The sequence below is a fragment of the Spermophilus citellus genome (assembly GCF_964194105.1).
Source record: "Spermophilus citellus genome assembly, chromosome: 6".
Taxonomy (NCBI): Eukaryota; Metazoa; Chordata; class Mammalia; order Rodentia; family Sciuridae; genus Spermophilus; species Spermophilus citellus.
Window position 1 is genome coordinate 72,899,016 of NC_138187.1, and position 19,786 is coordinate 72,918,801.

Sequence of the window (19,786 nt, forward strand, 5' to 3'; positions counted from 1 at the left end):
ACCATGTCCACAATCTAAGCAGAAACTTCATCATCCCAAGGAGCATGTAGTTTTGCTTTAAATTTCTTCCAATGTTAAAAGATTTTAAAAGAATAAAGGTATCAGAATGATTTTTTTTATTTCTGTCTATTATAGCAAAGCTGTATGTTGTGCATAAAATGAAACACAAATATTCCATCAAGTCTTTAATTTTAGTTTTATTAATGACAAGGTAAATTAGGTACCTGAAAATTCTTCACAGATATCTACAAATGTATTTAAATAAAACAATATTTGAGTTTTAAGAGTGGGGTTTCAGTGGTAACTAGTATTTGTTATTCATTTACTACATAAAAAAAATCTCCAAGTTTATAAAACTTAATTTGGCCATTTTCCCATATCTTAAAAACCAGCTGCAAGAATTGGAAAAGGGAATTCTTTGAAGAGAAATACAAATAGGTTCTAAGAGGAGCACAGGGCATTGGGACTTAGGAAAGAAATAGGCAAAGCTGTAAGCATTATCTCCTCAGTGCAGCCAGAGTGCTCTCCATGCAGAGGGAGTGCCAAAGAACCCAGGACTGGAAGGCTCACCTGACCTTGCTCTCCTCCCTCCCTCCACTTGCTTCCACGTTCTGAGGGACTTTGTGCATAGGATGCTCCCCCACAGTGCCTACTGGCAGCAGTGTCCTCCTGGCTGTGACTGTAGAAGCTATGGTTGGCCTTTGAAATTCTCATGCCTTACTCTGTTCTGAGTCCCATTCCGGGCATCTCTAGTTTTCTCAGGTGTCTGCATGAACTATCTATGCAGTTCCCTATGTTTGGCTCTAAGTTTCTTCAAGGCAAAGGGTGCACTTTGTCAGGTCTATGACCAAAAGTCGCAAGGCTAATTTTTGTTGGTCACAAGTCAGATACGACAAAAGTCAGGCCATTATCTGGGGGAGAGAGAGTTGCCTGGCTTCCCTTAGGCCACATCTTATGGATGACAGATGGTCAACAATCTGTAAAACCAGTTCTACCTAAAGGTTGAACACCAAAGACCCCCAGAGGCTGGTGTGGGATCCTCAGTCTCTTAGAGGCAAGCATCATGCTTCTTTACCATCAGCCGTACAGACTGAGAGCTTGGCTTCAGCTCCTGACAGACATGAAATAGCTACCAGGACAGGATTTAATTCACAAGCAAAAAGAAGATGAACTGCAACAATGTGTTTTTCCATGTGCCTTTCGTCTGCTTTCCAATGAGGTTCTGCAGCTGTAGCCAAATGGCTTCTCTCCAGGTTAATGCACAACATAAAATTTAGTGTCTGTGAGTTTGGCTCATTTTTCAAATAAAGTGTGATTGTTGAAATTGGGACACATTTTTTTTTCTAACTGCTTTGTAAACTTGAGGATTATAGTCAGCTTGTTCTATCATATTTAATATTCAGGATATTAATTAAAAAAACTAATGCCAGTGTAAACATGCCTTAGATACATAGGTCTATAAAGTATTGCACATAAAAATTTGTTCAGCATTTCTTCATAGTAATTTCCCATTATTATAAAAAGTATACAAAAAAGTATACAAAATTGTGCAGACTATGAATTTGGCTAGCCATTCTTATTTCAAAATGATAATATTACACATGATTATGGATTATTTACAAGTGTTTTAAACAAAAGTGTTGATGGTTAAACTAAAGATGATGGGAAAATAGCTTAAATAAAAGATTATCCTCCAAGGTTATATACTATAAAGATTAGCAAAAAATGAATAATAAAGTTGGAATAAGCAACTTTAAATAAAATCTTTAGGAATTAGTTTTCTAGGTTTGTCTCACATCTATATAACTTACATGTTTCCATCCTATTTGTCTTCAACATGTTTTCTCTGTGTATACAAGCATGAAGTATAGCAGGGAAAACAGGTATTTAATCCTAAGGTAAATATTGGTGTTGCTTTTATAGCTATTAAAAATTATGTTTATCCATATTGTTAAATTTCTTTTTTATTAATGGACTCTAGAAATTTTACCATTACTTTAAAACACCACATAGTGTGATGAGTACCTTGAAAATCATGTATTAACTAAGTGAGTGGAAATATTAAAAAAAAAATATATATATATATGAAAGGAAATAAAAATGCAACATTTTTGTTAGGCTAAATGAAGCAGCTGTGAGTTTCAGAGAGTGTGAATAGTAGAGATTTCTGGTATGAGGCAGGAAAATATTAAATAAAACAAACTTCTAATATCAATTTGCTTTTTCTTAATATGGTCTGTTAATGTTACTGCACAAAGTGGTTATCATAGGAGGAAAAGAGGTGAGCGATTCAGAAAACTAGCTAACCAAATCTTAATTTCCAAATCCTCTAGATAACCAGAATCTGAACTTAGAGAAATGGAAAATAAATAAATAAAAATTTCTCCCCGCTTACAGAATGATCTTTGTCATTTCAAAAGTACTTTCACAGTACCGACAACTATTGCTTATCTCCCTGAGCCATCACTTCATTCAAAATGTTTCTTTTCCATAGGGAGATGTCAGATATTCCATTGGATACAGTAGTGTTGGACAGTTCATTCTTAGTTCACCCCAATTCTATAGTGATTCTGACATTTCGACTTTGCAACTCAAGTTGGATTGACCTGGACAACAACTTGAATTCTCATTCCCATTTCAACCATTTCAAAATGTCTGTCAAATATGGAATGAGGAAAGCAAAAGAAATCTTCCATGATGCTGATTGCTTCTACAGTGTAGGCATCTCCTTGTTCCAGAAGGTTTTCCGGGCTCTATGGAAACTTTCCTAAAGTGTGGAGCAGATGGGGTGATAATCTCAGGGGCCCTACAATTCCTAGGTCACTGGCAGGTACAGGAAAGCCTTTATTTAGCCCTTATGTCCTTTCTTTTCTTTGAACAGGATCAGTGTTTGGGTTTTTGGTCATTGCTTTTCCTTGTCACGCCTCAGGAGTTTTGTCACTGGTCAGCTGTTCCCTGTCAGCCATATCATCCTGAGGAGGTCTTGCTCTGTCAAAGAACCCGCACTATGAAAAGAAAAACAGGGTATAAAATCAAGCCATTTGGGGAACCTGTGGAGTTCCCTCATTTGAAGAATTTTCACTTTATGTATTTCCTAAGGAACTTGGGGATGTGTGAATATAATCTGCCCAGTTCTCCAAATTAAGAGGAGGAGGTAGCATGTTGTTTACCTGGAGAGAATTTATGGTATGGGTCAAGGTGGGCAGGAGGGCAGAGTGTTTGGGTAGTAGTGGTAGAAAGTACTTGTTTTATACCAACCACTCATGATTGTTGGATATTCTCCTGGGATTACAGCAGTGTGTCCCAAGGATGCCCTATCTGCTTTTCTGCATCTTTGCTGAGTCAGCAACAGTGCTAATTGTTGACCACAAAAGGGACATTATCTCCTGAAGAATTCTGTAGGAGGCCATGGGGTGGATTAAAGGAAGAAAGTGTGCTACATATCCCTCTGCACTGGGTGGGACATGCAGTACATAGAGGGAGAGCTGATTTGTTTTTTAGGCATTTTAGTGACTTTACATAGATTAACTTGGGAAGAGATGATTGTAGAATCTTTTTCCTCTTGAATTTCACCAAGGAGGATGTATCTTTTCCTAGGAATCTGGAACCTCAATTCTTATTTATTGTTTCTTGTATTGGAAGCCCAACAAGAGCTTTTTTTGTTTTGTTAGCAGAATGCTCTGTCATTTGGTACTTTGGATTGTACTTTATATTTATTGGAAATAAAGTTATAAAAATAGCAGAATAATACAAAAGTCATTTCTAAATATGTTCCATTGACTATGTGGGCTCAGGATGGCACAAAATAGGTGATAATGATTAGAAAAACCTTTCTTTCACTGGAGCCAAGACTCTTTCAGTTTATGGGTCTGTTAAGCATGCTACAAATTGTTTCAAAATAAAAATATGCAATGTTTTTTAGGGAAACACAACAATAGTGATTAATTAAGATGTGATTGAAATAGCTTATAGTCATGTAATCATTGCATTGTTTCTCTTTTGGAATGGAAAGCTCTGTAGGACTTGGCAGTTGTACATGTTTTGGGGCCAGCATTAAATTCCCATTGCAGACTTTTAGAATAAACCTCAGTATAACACATTACAGAATAAGTTATGGATCCCAATAAAGACAAATTACTTGGCAAGATTAAAAAATAAGTTCAAGCACCTTATGATATGCATGATCCATTTGGCTTAATTAATCAAAATTAAAAAATTAGAACGGACATTTTAATTGCATCAGTGCATTGCTTAGAAAAAAAAAAACCCTCAAAGGATTACTGATAGTACAATGTCAATAAGAAGCTTAAGATCTTGGTCAATGAAATTTCATAATAACATTATCACTCCAAGAATATTGGACAGAAGATCACAGGTCCTACCTAGTTAATAAAGCCTAAGTTTCTATATTTTTATTCACAAGAAATCTCAAGATAAAACCAACAACAAATACCCCCTTTTTTCTTAAATATGAGCCACACAAACAAATCAATATGTTAAAGCAAATAAAACACAATTTTCCCTTTATATCCTTTATATCTTTCAAAACCTCTAAATGATGCCTTTAGCATTACCTTTTAAAATCCCTAATAATATCTTTCTATCAATATCTGCAGAGTGACTTCTGCAGTTCAAAAGTAAAAATAAAGGAAATCAACTTACCTTCCATAAAGCTAAGGTTAAAATGGCCAGAACCAACAATCCAAGAAGTATTGCTAGTATTATGACCCACAGTGGGATGGAGAAGGATACATTTGGGGTTGCCCAAATAACTGAGGTCTTAATCTGAAATGAAAATAAAGCAAATAAGCTTTGAACTTTGAAAAAATGCTTTGGTGAAATAAGGCCGCAATTGCTTGTATAACACTGAGGATAGTTCTGAACAGATCCATATAATAACTGAAATCGTTTTAAGGAGAGATTTGTGAGATTAAGCATTTGAACACGGACTTGAAAAAACAAGCATATGTCCAGGTCTGGGCATATGGGGTGAAAGTCTTAATGATAGATGCTTCATGACTGATTGACTTGTCACGGGCAAGGGGTGGGGGGAGAGGGGGCGTGGACGCGGACAGGGAGAAGTGGACCAGTGTTGGGAGCTGCCATATAGTAGCTGAGCGCCCCCTAGCTTTGAGGGATGGAAATGTGGAGACTGGCTTCCCTGTGTGGAAGCAGGTGGATCCCCATCTCCACTCAGCAGGGGAGTGAGACTTTGGGAGTGGGTGTTACCCAATGGAGTGGGCTGCCTTCTTGTTCCTTTGTAATACTACCCCTTAGTTTTTTTTGGGTGGGATGTTGTATGAAGAGCTCCCCTCAATAAATAGGATGGTTTCAGACATGCTTCATCTGCCCCTCCCACTTCCCTAGTGGGAACTGGGGCAGAGGAGCTATCTCTGAACCCCAAGGAAAAGTTACTTTCTGTGCCTGTTATTATTTATTAGCTAGCCCAATTCACTTGGAGTGACCCTGACTAATTTAGTCGTGTGTTGCTGCAGACCAGGAACCAACAAGGTGGAAAGAAAGAACTTTAAATTGGGTTTCAAATACTGGGGTCTCGAGACCTTCACTGATAGAGCATAGAATCTAAAGAGTCCCACGACTGGCAATTGTTAGTGGTGGAAATTGCTTAGTTCTTCTGGGACTCAATTGTATCATCTGTAAAATGATCAGATTAGATTAGATGAATTCTAACCTTCTTGATGATTTCTAACTAGATTTGAACACCTGCTGACCCCCTTTTCAGCTTAATTTATTTAGTAACAAAGGGGATGCCAGTCTAAAATTGCACAGATACTTGCCGGCCAAACAGCTTTGTAAAATTGTTTTCTTCTAGCTTATTTAAAGACTCTGTGGTTCAGGATTATTATTTCACCCTATTTTATATAATCCTCCCAGTTTTTGCCTTTAAACATTTTGCCTTGCTGCAACCTCTTTAAATACGCTTACTGTTTACTACAGCTTGCACATTTCCATTGCACTGCTGTTCTATTCTCAAGTAAATACCATTGTCCTTTGGAGAATCTCTGATGTTATCTAGGTTGATGTGGCAGTGAACAAAGTAAATGTCGTCTTGATGTGTTGGAGCCCCCTTCAATGCTAAATCCAATTTTGGGTGCAAAATTAAAATAAGCATCTGGATATTGGATCCCATTTCATTCCCCACTGTTGTGAAGGAGCTTGGAGGAAAATGAGACCTTTCTAGCTGGATGGCATGCTCCACACCCTATGACCCATCCTTGCCTCCCGGAGTGGACGGAAGAAGCACTTCTATTGCTTGTGTGCTGGGAATCTGTGCAAGGAAGCTGCAGACTGCTCCCTGCCCCCAGAAAAAGCAAGGAGAGACATGGCCATGCTACTAAAACCTTTTGGGAAAGAAAATAAAAATTATTGGACTCAAATGTTACTCACCAATATAGGCATGCCAGGTTTTAACAGAGAGTAAGCATGGCTTTCACTAATGGTCTGTGTGTTCCTAGTTTTAAGTATGCTGTTTGAAAGAATCATGATTCCAAACATCCTGAAACATGCCCAAGAACTCTAGACCACAATTCTACAACCCACTCATCAGGAGAGGATACAATCATGACTAAGGTTGGTGGCTATGGAACTTGCCCTGGCAGGAAATGTCTGGATATTTTCATAGCCTGAACCCAAGTATTGGGCCCTAACCATGCTCCCTCTTCTGTTCTGCCTTCTTAACTAGATGTGGGCACCTTGCTGATGGTCTTCTCAGCTTGTCCTGGTTTTTAAATTGCTCATCCCCTTTCAGTTCACTTCCCCTATATGCAGATATGGTGATGCCCAAATTCACTGATTCTATAGTCCTGGGATCTACAGCCCTGGGTATCATTTTTATCCAGATTAAACAATGGAATCCACAGAATAGGGAGATCAGTAGTCACTCAACATTGACAGCAGTGCCAGAGACTTGACAGACCTTCTAAATAAGAAAAAGGCTGGCCTTAATCTACTTACCACTACACTTTCTCCCTTTGCCTATTAATGTTCCTTGTTAGCATTTTCCCCATTTCATCAATAAGAAAGGGTGACATTCTGTCCCAATGATGGCATCATAACTGCTGCTTGCCACTGTTCAAGGATGAGACACATGGTTCGCATATTGGAAAAAAGCATTTTAAGGACCCCAAATGGTTGCAATGCCACTTGGATTCTACAGCTCCGGTAATTTATTCTAAGATGATCCTTTGTGTATATGTGACTACATGAGCATGTCAGAACCTAGATGATTTCTCTTTATGTTTCTTTGCCTTGGTTAGTTACATCTGATGATACACATGAAATCACTGCCCAATCCTAACATTTTCAGTATTCTGGAAAAGGACATGGAGTAGTATTTCAACATAATTTTACTGGAAGCAAACTGACACAGTTTTGGTAATGAGAATTTCAGAATTTTGGAAAAGAAAGGAACAGTAGCGATCATCTGCTCAGAGTCCTGTTACAATGACCCAGGAGAGAGAAATCTGGAGCCAAGGACAATTCTGGTAATTTTTTAAAATAAAAGTTTTTTCTCCCTAAGCTCTAGTCCACCAAGAAAAAAAAAAAAATTCATTGTTGTTGTTTTTTGCCTGTGTTGGAGCTTGCCAAGTTTGCTAACAGGGAAATTGTTAAGAGCCAGATTTGTTAACAGGGAAATTCATGGTAAGAAAAGCAACAGATGCTTCAGAATCTTTAGTTTCCTGATTCACCTAATTAATATCTTAAGTTATCTCCTACTATTTCATGGTAAACTTCGGAAGCAATCCTATCTTTGTAAGTTAAGGAAATTTTGAAGGAGATGAAATAAGGGGCATAGACTCTTCACATTGTTCACCTAATAGTAGGAAATGTTATGGCATGCAAGGTGCCTCTGCTACTTGGCTAGAGCAGGCTTTGATGCATTGTCTATAAAACTGGTCTATCTATAGAAAGAGGCAGGGAAGTTCACTTACAAAGAGCTAATAAAGACATTTGAAGGGTTATTTTGCAATAGTGATGAAAATGTACAAATAAAACATGAAATAGATCAAGATATGTTTAATAGAGTCCCTTGAAGCAGGGTACTACTTTATGGGGATAGTTATAAAACTTGCTGGCTTTTTGCTTACTTTTACTTCCCAAAATTTGGACAGCAGGGCCTTAAAACAGTCTGTAAGGAAATGATCACTATGTCATGATCCAAAATTTTGAAATTCCCTTTCAGTTCCAAAATCTGAAATTCTCATTATCAAAATAGTTGCCAGTCTGCTTCCAGTAACATTAAGTTCATTTAAAAAGTACCGCTTCATACCTTTTCTCTGAGTTCTCTCAAGTATTAGGATGAAGCGTGTCTATACATTGCCTACATGTATTCCTGTGCAGTTCATCAGGGGAATGGGACACACAGTATTAAAAGACAAGCTTGGGGGGTCTCTCTGTGCCAGCATTCTTCCTCCTCACTCTCTGCCTAAATGACAGCCATATGGCACTGAGATGGCCCAATCACAGTCTATAGGTGGCTGCAACTGTAGAGACCTCCTTCACCTTGGTGTCTGCCTAAATTTTCTCTAGGCTTTTTTTTTTTTTTTTGTAGTTGTAGATGGACCAAATGCCTTTATTTTATTTGCTTATTTTTATATAGTACTAAGAGCAAACCCAGTGCCTCACATTTGATAGGCAGGCAAGCACTCTGCTCTGCCACTGAGCTACAGCCCCAGCCCTTTCTTGGCTTTTTGGTGCATATTCATAAAGTCACTACACCAAGGGCAGTGCAAATCCAGAAAATCAACAATAGTGACCCAGAGCAGTTCTGCAGACTTGCAATGTGGAGGCTCTGTCCTTGGGAAGAGCTAAATGTAATGCATAATTACAAAAGTCACATACACACACATCTTGGAAAGAGAGATCCTTCTGGAAGGACAATGACTAGGGAGTTCCATGACATTCACGTTTGTAAATCTGCCAATGGCAAGGGGGTATTTCACCTGCATGTGGAAACCAGCAAAACATAGCTTTTCCTGAAACTCAATACTGTGTCAATAAACTAGAGACTTAAACTGCCAGTCAGCTTAAAAGAAAAGAGTTGAATCAATCACTTTTATAGGACCAAGGTTTATTTAAATATGTGCCAGGACTATGGAATTTCAGGCTAATTTGGGGGAAGCTTGAGCCAGGAAGTAAAATGTTGACAAATACCAAAACTTTGTTATTTCTAATATTTATATTTGTCTCACAGCTCATCTTGACAAGCCCACAAGAATCTTGGATTGAAGGATCCACCAGATAATAAACAGAAGATTTTTAGGGCTTCTAATGACTAAGCAACAATTTACAGTAAGACTCTTTCATTGGTTTGAAACATTATTTATTAAACGCTCTGTGTTCTCTGAAGCTCTGTATTATTTTTGGCTATAGCTTCCTCCTAATGAGCCATATGTATAATTTACAATTTTCTAGTAGCCACACAAGGGTGAAAACAAATAGGGGACATTAACTTTAATATATTTTAACCCTAAGTATTAACTATTATCTATTTTCAATAAACTTATTATCATTTAAATATGTAATTGGTAGAAACATTTTAAAAGATATCTAACACTCTATTTTTATTTCTTTAAATGTCTCTGAATCCAGTGTGCACTATACACCAGTAACACATAACAATGGCTAAATTTTCAATGGTTAAAGGGAAATATAATCCTAAAAAAAAAGAAGCAATGTTTAATGGAAGAAGTAGTTAATTTTGCTTAAGTTTTTCATTTTACATCTAAATGAGTATAAATGAAATCAAGCTACAAGTTCAGTTCTTCAGTCCCACTGGCCACATATCCACCTATGACTGGCAGTTTCCACACTGGACCACTTATAGTTACTTAAAGTACAGCATACAATTTTAACAATTCACTTATTATCTGCAAGTTTAGGAAGTAGAATCCATAAATTATAAGTGGTTTGGATTTTCTTAAAGTGATCTTAGATAGGAAAAATTTAATCTTACCTTCATCATGTCATAAATCTTGTTTTTTTAATTATGGTTGAAAGACCACAAATAAATTTTTAATGTCTACATTTTATCATAGACATTTATGATATGTTTTTGTATATTTTTACAAAAAATACCAAGTTAGAAGAAAAAAACTCCTTGTATTTGCAAATGTAATTAATGTTGACATCTGTATTTATGTATCATAAAATCTTGTATAAACATACTTTGGTGGGGTCAGAAGAATGTTTTAAATAAATGTACCAAGCCACCCTACCTACAGTGCCATTTAGAACAAAATAATAACACCAAGTGGATCTGACCTCATTTTCAGCATTTAGATTGCTCCTACAAGGTAAGTAGTCACTGCAGTAAGTCTATACACCAATTATTTAATATTAGGATTCTACTGTCAGGTGTTGAAATTTTGCTAACAATTCTTAAAATCAAATGGATCTGAAGTTTACATATGAATTTTGAAATAAGGTTTTTTCACAAAATATTTGATAATGAGTCCCTTTGGAATTACACTACAAATACTTTTTCCAGATGTAAATTACAGAATTGGGCATTAGTGACATGGCATGCAAATGTCAAGGTTCACTGGGGTCTTTGTTGGACTTGAATCTCTTTGACCAACATACCTGATAGGAACAACTTCGAGGAGGGAAAATTTATTTTGGCTCGTGGTTTCCAGGTTTGGTCCTTGGTGGGCCAACTATATTGCTGCAAGCCTAAGGCTAGGCAAAACATCATGGCAGAAGGGCATGGTAGAGGGAAATTACTCCACTCATGGCAGACAGAAAGAAGAGAGAGGCACAAAGGAACCATAGGAAGGATAAAAGCTTCCAGGGCACACCCCGAGTGACCCATTTTCTCTAGCTACACCCCTCCTGCCCACAGTTAACTGCCCAATTTGTCCATTCAAACTAGGGTGAACTGATTAGGCTACTGCTTTTATAATCTAATCACCTCACTTCTGAACATTCATGCATTAACACAGAGCTTTTGGGGGACACCTCATAGTCAAACCATAACAATTGGTAAACCAAAATAGTGTTTAGTAATAATGTTCAGTAAAAAAGTATAGTAATCTTTATTCTGCTGTGCTATAATGATTCAGTGTTCTCTCATTCCCTTTGACTTCTACAACCTTTGCCTCACCTGTGAACAGGGCACATGTCACACTGCATGAAGGCATCATTTGTTATAAACACAGATATTATACAAATAGAAGATGAAAATTGCTAGTTTCTTCTATATGTAAAGCTTACATAGGCTCAAGAAATGGCTGAATTAGGACCATGTTGGAAAGATGTACAAACTAACTATACTGCACAAATATCTGGGAAAATGAGAACAAATTATTTAGTCTCATTACAAAGTCTTTTCCCAGTGGCTGATTGGAACTCTGACGATTCTAAAACTACCCATTCCAATGGATTTTACTACCTTACAGCAATTCTCTTCTGCTGGTCTTTTTTTGAGAGAACAACAAGATCTTTGAAAAGATGTTGATGCAAAAATTGTCTGCCAGCCCCAACCAGAGTTCTTCTCTCAACTCAATCCATGGAAAAACTATTTGCCTGTATTGCACAGCTAACTCTGTACTGGCAAAATCTCCAGATTGATATTGGGAGACTTGAAAGCTCTTCCATTCTTAAATGTTTTTTCAATAACCTTTACCTAAATGGTGTGGTAAATCATCTATATAAGATAATAAGTCTTTTATTTCTTCACAATATTGTAACCAGAGACGGGTTGGAGGAAGCATGCATTTGATCATTTCATGGATCTTTTGAGATGAGTTGAGAACAGCAGGCCATCACCTGTGGCCAGCACAGAAAGATGCTATTCTGTTGATGGAATCAACTGTAACATGTGTTTCTGTTATGGAACACGTGCTCAGAGAAAACAAAAGGGATTGGATTTATCTCCCTTCAAGCGATAAGCCTTTGAACCTCTTTGGATGAACATTCTATATTAAAAGCCCAAAGCCTCTGTTTTCTGGGTGGAACATAAATCTAAGCTTTAGCAGATATGTCATGAGAAAAAGAGAGGTGATGTAAACAAAGAAAGATGTGGCCATGCTGGCTTCAAAATACTTTGTGCAAATCTTGATTATCATTAATGTGGGCTGACTGAGAAAGTAAGACATTGAGGAATGTTAGAAGCATTCATTGAGACTTGAGATTTACCCGTTCCACGTACAATATTAGAGCTTTATGTACATAATTTAAAAAATTGCCTTCATAATGCCAACATGTGGATGAGGTTAACAGCCTTAGGGAAGTTAAGTGACTTCCCGAAGGTTTCCTAAGTGGAGCAAAGCAGAGCCAGGATCAAATCTGAGTGGCTCTATCTTGCAAGCCTTAGGCTTTCTTCTAGGTGATCTGACCTGCTTGTGCTTAAGTTCTTAACTCTGGTTCCACTACACAATTTGCACTTGTAAGGCTTTTAATAATTCTTTTATTGGTGTATATTAATTACACACAACAGTGGGATTCATTGTGAAGTATTCATACAAGCATAGAACACAATTTGATCAATTTTACTTGTAAGGCTTTTAAAGCACAGCACCAGGACCCCACCTCAGGTCTACCTAGTCCAGATATGTGGGATGAAATCTTAGCACATATATATTTATATTTATGTATTTTTAAAGCTGCAGGAGTGATGATTTTGTTTCATTAACCCATTGGTCAAAGTTGGATCATTGACCAATGGATCAGTTTAATTTAAATTGCTAAAAGTAGATTAGGTGATAAAGATTAACTATTACAATTAAGTAATAAATAAAGACCCAGGTAGAAAGAAATATCAATAGGACCAACTTATACACCATCTAACATAGTGCTTCTCAAACTGGAGTGTGTTTATGGATCCACTGATGATTCTGATAAAATGTAGATTGGGACTCAGCTGGTCTGGAGTGAGGCCAGTTCCTGTATTTCTAATCATCTCCCAGGTGATGCCAAGGCTCCAGACTGCCAACCACACCTTGTATAACAGAGAGTTCAATCTGGGGGTTGTAAGTACCCATGAAATGATCAAGAGATGAAAGCTGAAATCTTAATATTGTATTTCAGAGCAGTCTGTTTTTCAGAGGTTTCTGACTAACTTCACAACTTGAATGTCACAGTTTTGGTAATGGTGCCTGCTGGTCCCCTATCACCCACACCTTCATCCCTCTGTATAGCCCTTGCCACATTTCTGAGGATGTCAGAAGTTGTTCTGTGACAGACTTTGGGTGTCAGTGATGTTTAATAAGCCCTATTTTAAAAAAAGGAAATTTCATTCAACTGAAGCTCATTGTGTGCTCTTTTTTTTTTTTTTTTTTTTTTCCTTTCCAGGTCAGAATCATGGTTCTTTGCACAGAGAGGAAGTAGTGACTCTTAAAGCCATGTAGCCAGTCCATGGCTAACTTGCCCTAAGAAAGGGTTTCTTCTCTCACCAAGGAGACTCACCTTGCTGCCATTACAACTAAAGACTAAGTACAATTTCATTATGATGATCATTGCTATCTGAATTTCTCTGAAACAAAATGGCTTGATTAATAGATAATGAATACTATTAGTAATACACTGCAATTTTTTAGGTAGAAATTTATATTGGAAGTTTAAAAACCGGATCAAAAGGCACTAGAAAATTTCTAGACTGAAATAAAAAATGGTGAAGTAAAAATGGGAAACTTTTCTCAATTCAATGTAAACATTTAAATCAAGCACATCCTAAACAGTGATTAAAAATGACTTTAATGATGTAATTTGTGCCTGTGTATTTTTGAAAGATACTCACTGCTATGCTTCCTTCTGGGAGTTTAGCTGGCTGATCTTTATAAGGCATCTTCTTAACTTCAAAGGACACCAGGGATGCAAGAGCATAGGGATCATTTTTTCTCTGAAAGTAAAAATATTTATTTAAGTGTATTTCCTATAAAGCATTTAAAAGTCCTATTGGTAGCCACTTAATTGTTTTCAGTGTTTCTTTTACTGTTTTTCCTTTTTCTTCCTTCCATTCACCCATCCATCCATTCATATATCAAAGCATGCACAACTCAGCCATCTTTGTGATGTTTTCATGCTTAAGAGACATGAAATAAATATGGCAAAAAAAAAAGAAGAAAGAGAGAAAAAGAAAAAATAAAGAAAGCACTACTTGTAGAACCAGAAGTAGGAAAAAAAAAAAAAAACAAAACTCCATTCAAACATCCGTCCATCCATTCATCCATCCAAACACCCAATGAACCATTCACGCCCTTCCTATTTCTAAGGATAATTTACCTTTTTAATTAAAGACTTGTATATATGATTAATATGAAGCAGAAAATAAGGGTCCTAAAAAATGCACAAGGATTAATATAGTTACTGCGAGTGAAGTATAAAGGGCAGACACAATGAGTTACAAAATCCTTGTTATCTGACAGAGGAAAATATTGTGTACTTAGTTCATAAGAAATGTATCACATGTCACTTTGTACTGAAGACCCAAAAGTAAAGGAGACATCGCAGTGCCAGACCTCAAATTATACTACAGAGCTATAATAACAAAAATGGCATACTATGGGCTCCAATACAGACATGAAGACCAATGGAACAGAATAGAAGACAGAGACAAATCCATATAAATACACTTATCTCATACTAGACGAAGGTGCTATTAACATATGTTGGATAGAAGATAGCCTCTTCAACAAATGGTGCGGGGAAAACTGGAAATCCATAGGTAGTAAAATGAAATTTAACTCTCATCCTGCACAAAACTCAACTCAAAGTGGATCAAGAACCCAGGCATTTGGGCTGGGATTGTGGCTCAGGTTTCTCAGCTTCAATGCATGTCTTGCCACCAGATGCCCCAGTGTGAAAATCAGAAATGCCTCTAGTTATTCCCAAATGTCCCCCCAGGAGCAAAATTGCCAGTTAAGAACCACTGACCTACAAGCATACAATGTTTCTGATAGATTGTTCCCAAAAGTTCTCTTTGCTTAATTGGCTCTTATATTAAATTTTATTTATTTTTAATATTTATTCATTCTTATTTGTTCTTTTTAGATATACATGACAGTAGAGTCAATTTGACATCTAATACATACTTAAAATATAACTTATTTAATTAGGATCCCCTTCTTGTGGTTGTACATGATGTGGAGTTTCACTGGTAGTGCATTCATAAATGAACACAGGAAAGTTATTTCTGAATAATTCCACTGTCTTTCCTAATCCCATCCCTGCCTTCCTTCCATTTATTCCCCTTTGTCTAATCTGCTGAACTTTTATTCTTCCCAGCCCTATCTCCCCTTATTGTATGCTAGCATCTGCATATCAGAAAGAACATTTGGCCTTTGGTTTTGGAGATTGGCTTATTTCACTTAGCATGATAGTCTCCAGATCCATCTGTTTACTAGCAAAAGTTATACAGTCAAGACCTCTACAATGAAAACTACAGAACACTAAAGAAAGAAATTAAAGAAGACCTTAGAAGATGTAAATATCTCCCATGTTCTTGGATAAACAGAATTAATATAGTCAAAATGGCCATACTACCAAAAGTACTATACAGTTTTAATGCAATTCCTATTAAAATTCCAATGATGTTCCTCATAGAAATAGAAAAAGCAGCCATGTTTTTTTTTTCTTTTATCCATTCATCCACAGAAGGGCATCTGGGTTGGCTCCACAGTTTAGCTATTGTGAATTGTGTTGCTATAAACATTGATGTGGTTTTGTCCCTGTAGTATGCTGTTTTTAAGTCTTTTGGGTATAGACCGAGGAGAGGGATAGCTGGGTCAAATGGTGGTTCCATTCCCAGATTTCCAAAGAATCTCCATACTGCTTTCCATATTGGCTGCACCAATTTGCAGTCCCACCAGCAGTGTATGAGTGTACCTTTTCCCCCACATTTTCGCCAAAATGTGGCATATATATATATATATATACAATGGAATTTTACTCAGCAATAAAAGAGAACAAAATCATGGCATTTGCAGGTAAATGGATGGTGCTGGAGAAGGTGATGCTAAGTGAAGTTAGCCAATCCCCCCAAAACAAATGCCGAATGTTTTCTCTGATATAAGAAAGCTGATTCATAGTAGGGAGGAGGAGCATGGGAGGAATAGATGAATTCTAGATAGGGCAGAGGGGTGGGAGGGAAAGTGAGGGGGCAGGGGATTGGCAAGAATGGTGGAAAGTGATAGATATCATTATCCAAAGTACATGTATGAAGACACGAATTGGTGTCAACACACTTTATATACAACCAGAGATATGAAAAATTGTGTTGTATAAGTGTAGTAAGAATTGTAATGCATTCTGCTGTCATTTATTTTTTTTAAAAAATCAACAAAAAATCAAAAAAATAAAATCGCTTTTTTTAAATGTTAAAAAAAAAAAAAGAAAAAGAAAAAGCAGCCATGAAATTCATTTGGAAAACAAAAGGCCAAAGCAATCCTTAGTGAGAAAAGTGAAGGAAGCTGGGCGAGGTGTGCACACCTATTATTCCAGCAGCTTGGGAAGTTGAGACAGGAGAATCATGAGCTCAAAGCCAGCCTCAGCAATGGTGAGGCACTTAGCAACTCAATGAGACCCTGTCTCTGAATAAAATACAAAATAGGAGTGGGGATGTGGCTCAGTGGTCTAGTACCCCTGAGTTCAATCCCCAGTACCTCTCCCCCACAAAAAAAGTGAAGGAGACATCACAATATCAGACCTCAAATTATACTACAGAGCTATAATAAGAAAAATGGCATGCTATGGTCTCCAAAACAGACATGAAGGCCAATGTAACAGAATAGAAGACAGAGACAAATCCACATAAATACTAGACAAAGGTGGTATTAACGTACATTGGAGAAAAGACAGCCTCTTTAACAAATGGTGCTGGGAAAACTGGAAATCCATAGATAGTAGAATGAAATTTATCTCTCACCCGGCACAAAACTCAACTCAAAGTGGATCAAGAACCCAGGCATTAGACCAGAGACCCTGAGTCTACTAGAAGAAAATACAGGCCCAACTTTCTATCATGTCAATTTAGGAACTGAATTTCCCAGCAAGAAATAACATCAAGAATCAATAAACAGGATGGTATCAAACTAAAAATTTTCTTCACAGCAAAGGAAACAATCATGTTAACTATTGATTAAAGTCAAAGGGAAAATATTTGGGAATAACTTAGGAAAGTTGCTTTGAGAACTTATGCTTCTGTGACTCTCCTCCACTTGAAACAGTGACTAAACCCAATGCTGTGCTAGAGCTGGCCTCATAAAGGCTCTTGACAGCCAATTGTTAAAATTTCAAAAATTTTGGTGCTCAGTTGTTAAACAAAGGCATTATTAAACCTTCAAGGTAAATGTAAGTCCATTGTATTTCTTGGAAGGTAATGAATACTCAAAACTCAATACCTAATCATTTTAATTACATTTTCCTATTATCTATGCTCCCAATGCCATGTATGACTAAATAAATATCATATTTATAATAGTGTGCTACTGAGCATTTCTTCCCACCTCTGTATTCACTGACATTGTGTTGGTAGCCTGAAAACAGCCATGATGAAAGCATTTACACCATGGAAATCAACACAAGTTATACCTCAGAGCTTTTTTTCTCCCCTCCCAAAGAGCAGTTCAGTTTATTAAACAGTTACTAGCACATCACTATCTAAGATTCAGTGCTGGGTCTCTGGAGGCCAATTCAGTAATCTGGATTGTAATAATTTTGCTCATATATTTTTATGAAGCTTATTTTTTTCCTATGGCTGAATTTTCTTTTTCTTTGGTAAATCCTATTTTCCGCATATGATAAGGACAAGTCACAGGATACAAATTTTACATACTTAAAATTACTATATATCTGGCCTTTTTTCTTTCGAGCCCTTCAGGGTAAATAGCTCTATTCATTTGGAAAAAAATTCTTTTGAAGGTTTCATTCTTCTGCTGTTCTCTTTTCTGCTGATATTTCCATTTTAACTGAAAGTTGGATTTTTATTTCTATCTTTGAGAATTTTAAAAAATAAAGTTTGGAAATCTTTGCTCATAAAATCTTCTGTGTACTTGGCAATTTCAATCTAATTCCTTACCATCTTCACTGATAGACCCAGGGGAAATTTTAGCCTGGGCATTCTGTGTATGTGAAGATTTTAGTTGAATACTCAAGTGCATGTCCATGCTCCCAAACCCTGAACAAAGAAGCTTTCGTTCATTTCCAAGTTCACTTTAAAAGATTGGTAGAAAATCATATTCCTTCACTTGAAGTCGTATCTTTGGCAAACAAACTGTGCAAGACCCTTCCATCTTTGCATCAATTTTAGCTAAAAAGATTTGCTCTTACTTGATTTTCTGCATTTATGAAAGAATAAAATATGAAAGCTTCTTATAACATAAAAGATGAGGGTTGAAATCTAGATGTTTTTGGTCATCAATGGACCATGTATATGATGGTGGTCCCATAAGATTATATTGCCAAGTGGCATCATAGTGGCCTTCATTTAAGTACACTATGTTTACACAATGATGAAATTGCCTCCTGAGACATCTCTCTGAGTGCATCTCTATTATCTTTTTCATAAAATAATGTTAAATGATGCCTAGGTATACTTTTATCTCCAACTAGATGGTACAAATCTTCCATGGGACCTAGAACTCTGCACTAGGGCTTAATTGATATTGGTTGATTGACCACCTGAATAGAGGATGACTTAAGACATCTAATGATTTGGCTGTTTGATGATCCTACCCCATGTACCAGTCATTTGAGAGCACCTTATAAAAGGCTTAATGTTTTCAATTATTGAATTGGGTGTGCAACTTTCCATTAACTGAATTAGGAAGTTTGGGAAGTCTTAAGAGAAGGTCGTGATATATATTGAGGGCTTCAATTCACAATGAGGTCTTACCTTCATTATCGATTCACTCATGCAAACCAACACAGCCTAGGGCCTGAGTCAGTTAGGAGGTAGGCAAAGAAACTATAAAGACTGAAACTCTTACATCGGCCTGTTCTTTGTTTTAAATTCTCCAAAAGCAAAATTTCTTCTATCCTTTATGGCAAATAAAAAGGAATCTTTGTCTTTAAAAAAAAAAATTCCCTGGAGTGCCAAGGAATGGGAAATGTGTTTTATTAGACCATGATCAGCTGGGTTGATGTCAAAGATCTTAGTTCTGCATCATAGATCCAAGGTGTGGCATGGGTGGGAATTTAATTTGTAAGAAATAATTATGGGCAGTGTCACAATAATGATTCCCTGTTTAAAACTGAATGCTTTCAATTGTGCTTTTCACAAAACAAGTATAATATTCTCACATTAAAAGTAATCTCCTATCCAGCAATTACTCATATAATAGCAATCATTGCCATATTAGAGTTGATTGAAGACTGAAAAACAGGTTGTTTAATATTCCTTGACAATATCTGGGGCCTTCTTTTTACCCCAGATAGCTATTAATTCCCAGAAAAATGCCTGCCTTCTCTGTCATTACTGCATTATTTAAACTGTGGTTTTTAAGCCCACTGGCTGTCTCTATTATGTACTTTCGCACAATGGTTTGCTTACAATAATGGTACAAATAAAAATTATTGGCAACAAATGGAGAGGAGATGAGGCTTCTGAGGTGGTTAAGTACCTAAGTATGTCTGTCAAGGTCAAAACCTCTCCCTTTCCTGCCTTTGAACTGCTTAATTCCTTCTCCACAATTTTTTTTTTTAAAGAGAGAGAGTGAGAGAGGGGGAGAGAGAGAGAGAGAGAGAGAGAGAGAGAGAGAGAGAGAGAGAGAGAGAGAGAGAGAGAATTTTAATATTTATTTATTTTTTTACTTCTCGGCAGACACAA

General features: G+C 36.8%; 1 protein-coding gene across 2 annotated transcripts in view; it reads right to left on the reverse strand.

The window, feature by feature from the left end:
* Window positions 1-2,059: 2,059 nt before the first annotated feature.
* The window catches only part of ITGA8 (integrin subunit alpha 8), a 173,607-nt gene continuing 155,880 nt past the window's right edge, over window positions 2,060-19,786 (reverse strand). For both annotated transcript variants that reach the window (XM_081297410.1, XM_081297409.1), the window contains 3 exons: window positions 13,760-13,861; window positions 4,663-4,785; window positions 2,060-3,005 (listed from right to left, as the gene is read on the reverse strand). In XM_081297410.1, coding sequence (XP_081153536.1) covers window positions 2,919-3,005; window positions 4,663-4,785; window positions 13,760-13,861 — 312 coding nt within the window. In that variant the 3' untranslated portion in view covers window positions 2,060-2,918. The remainder of the gene's footprint in view (window positions 3,006-4,662; window positions 4,786-13,759; window positions 13,862-19,786) is intronic.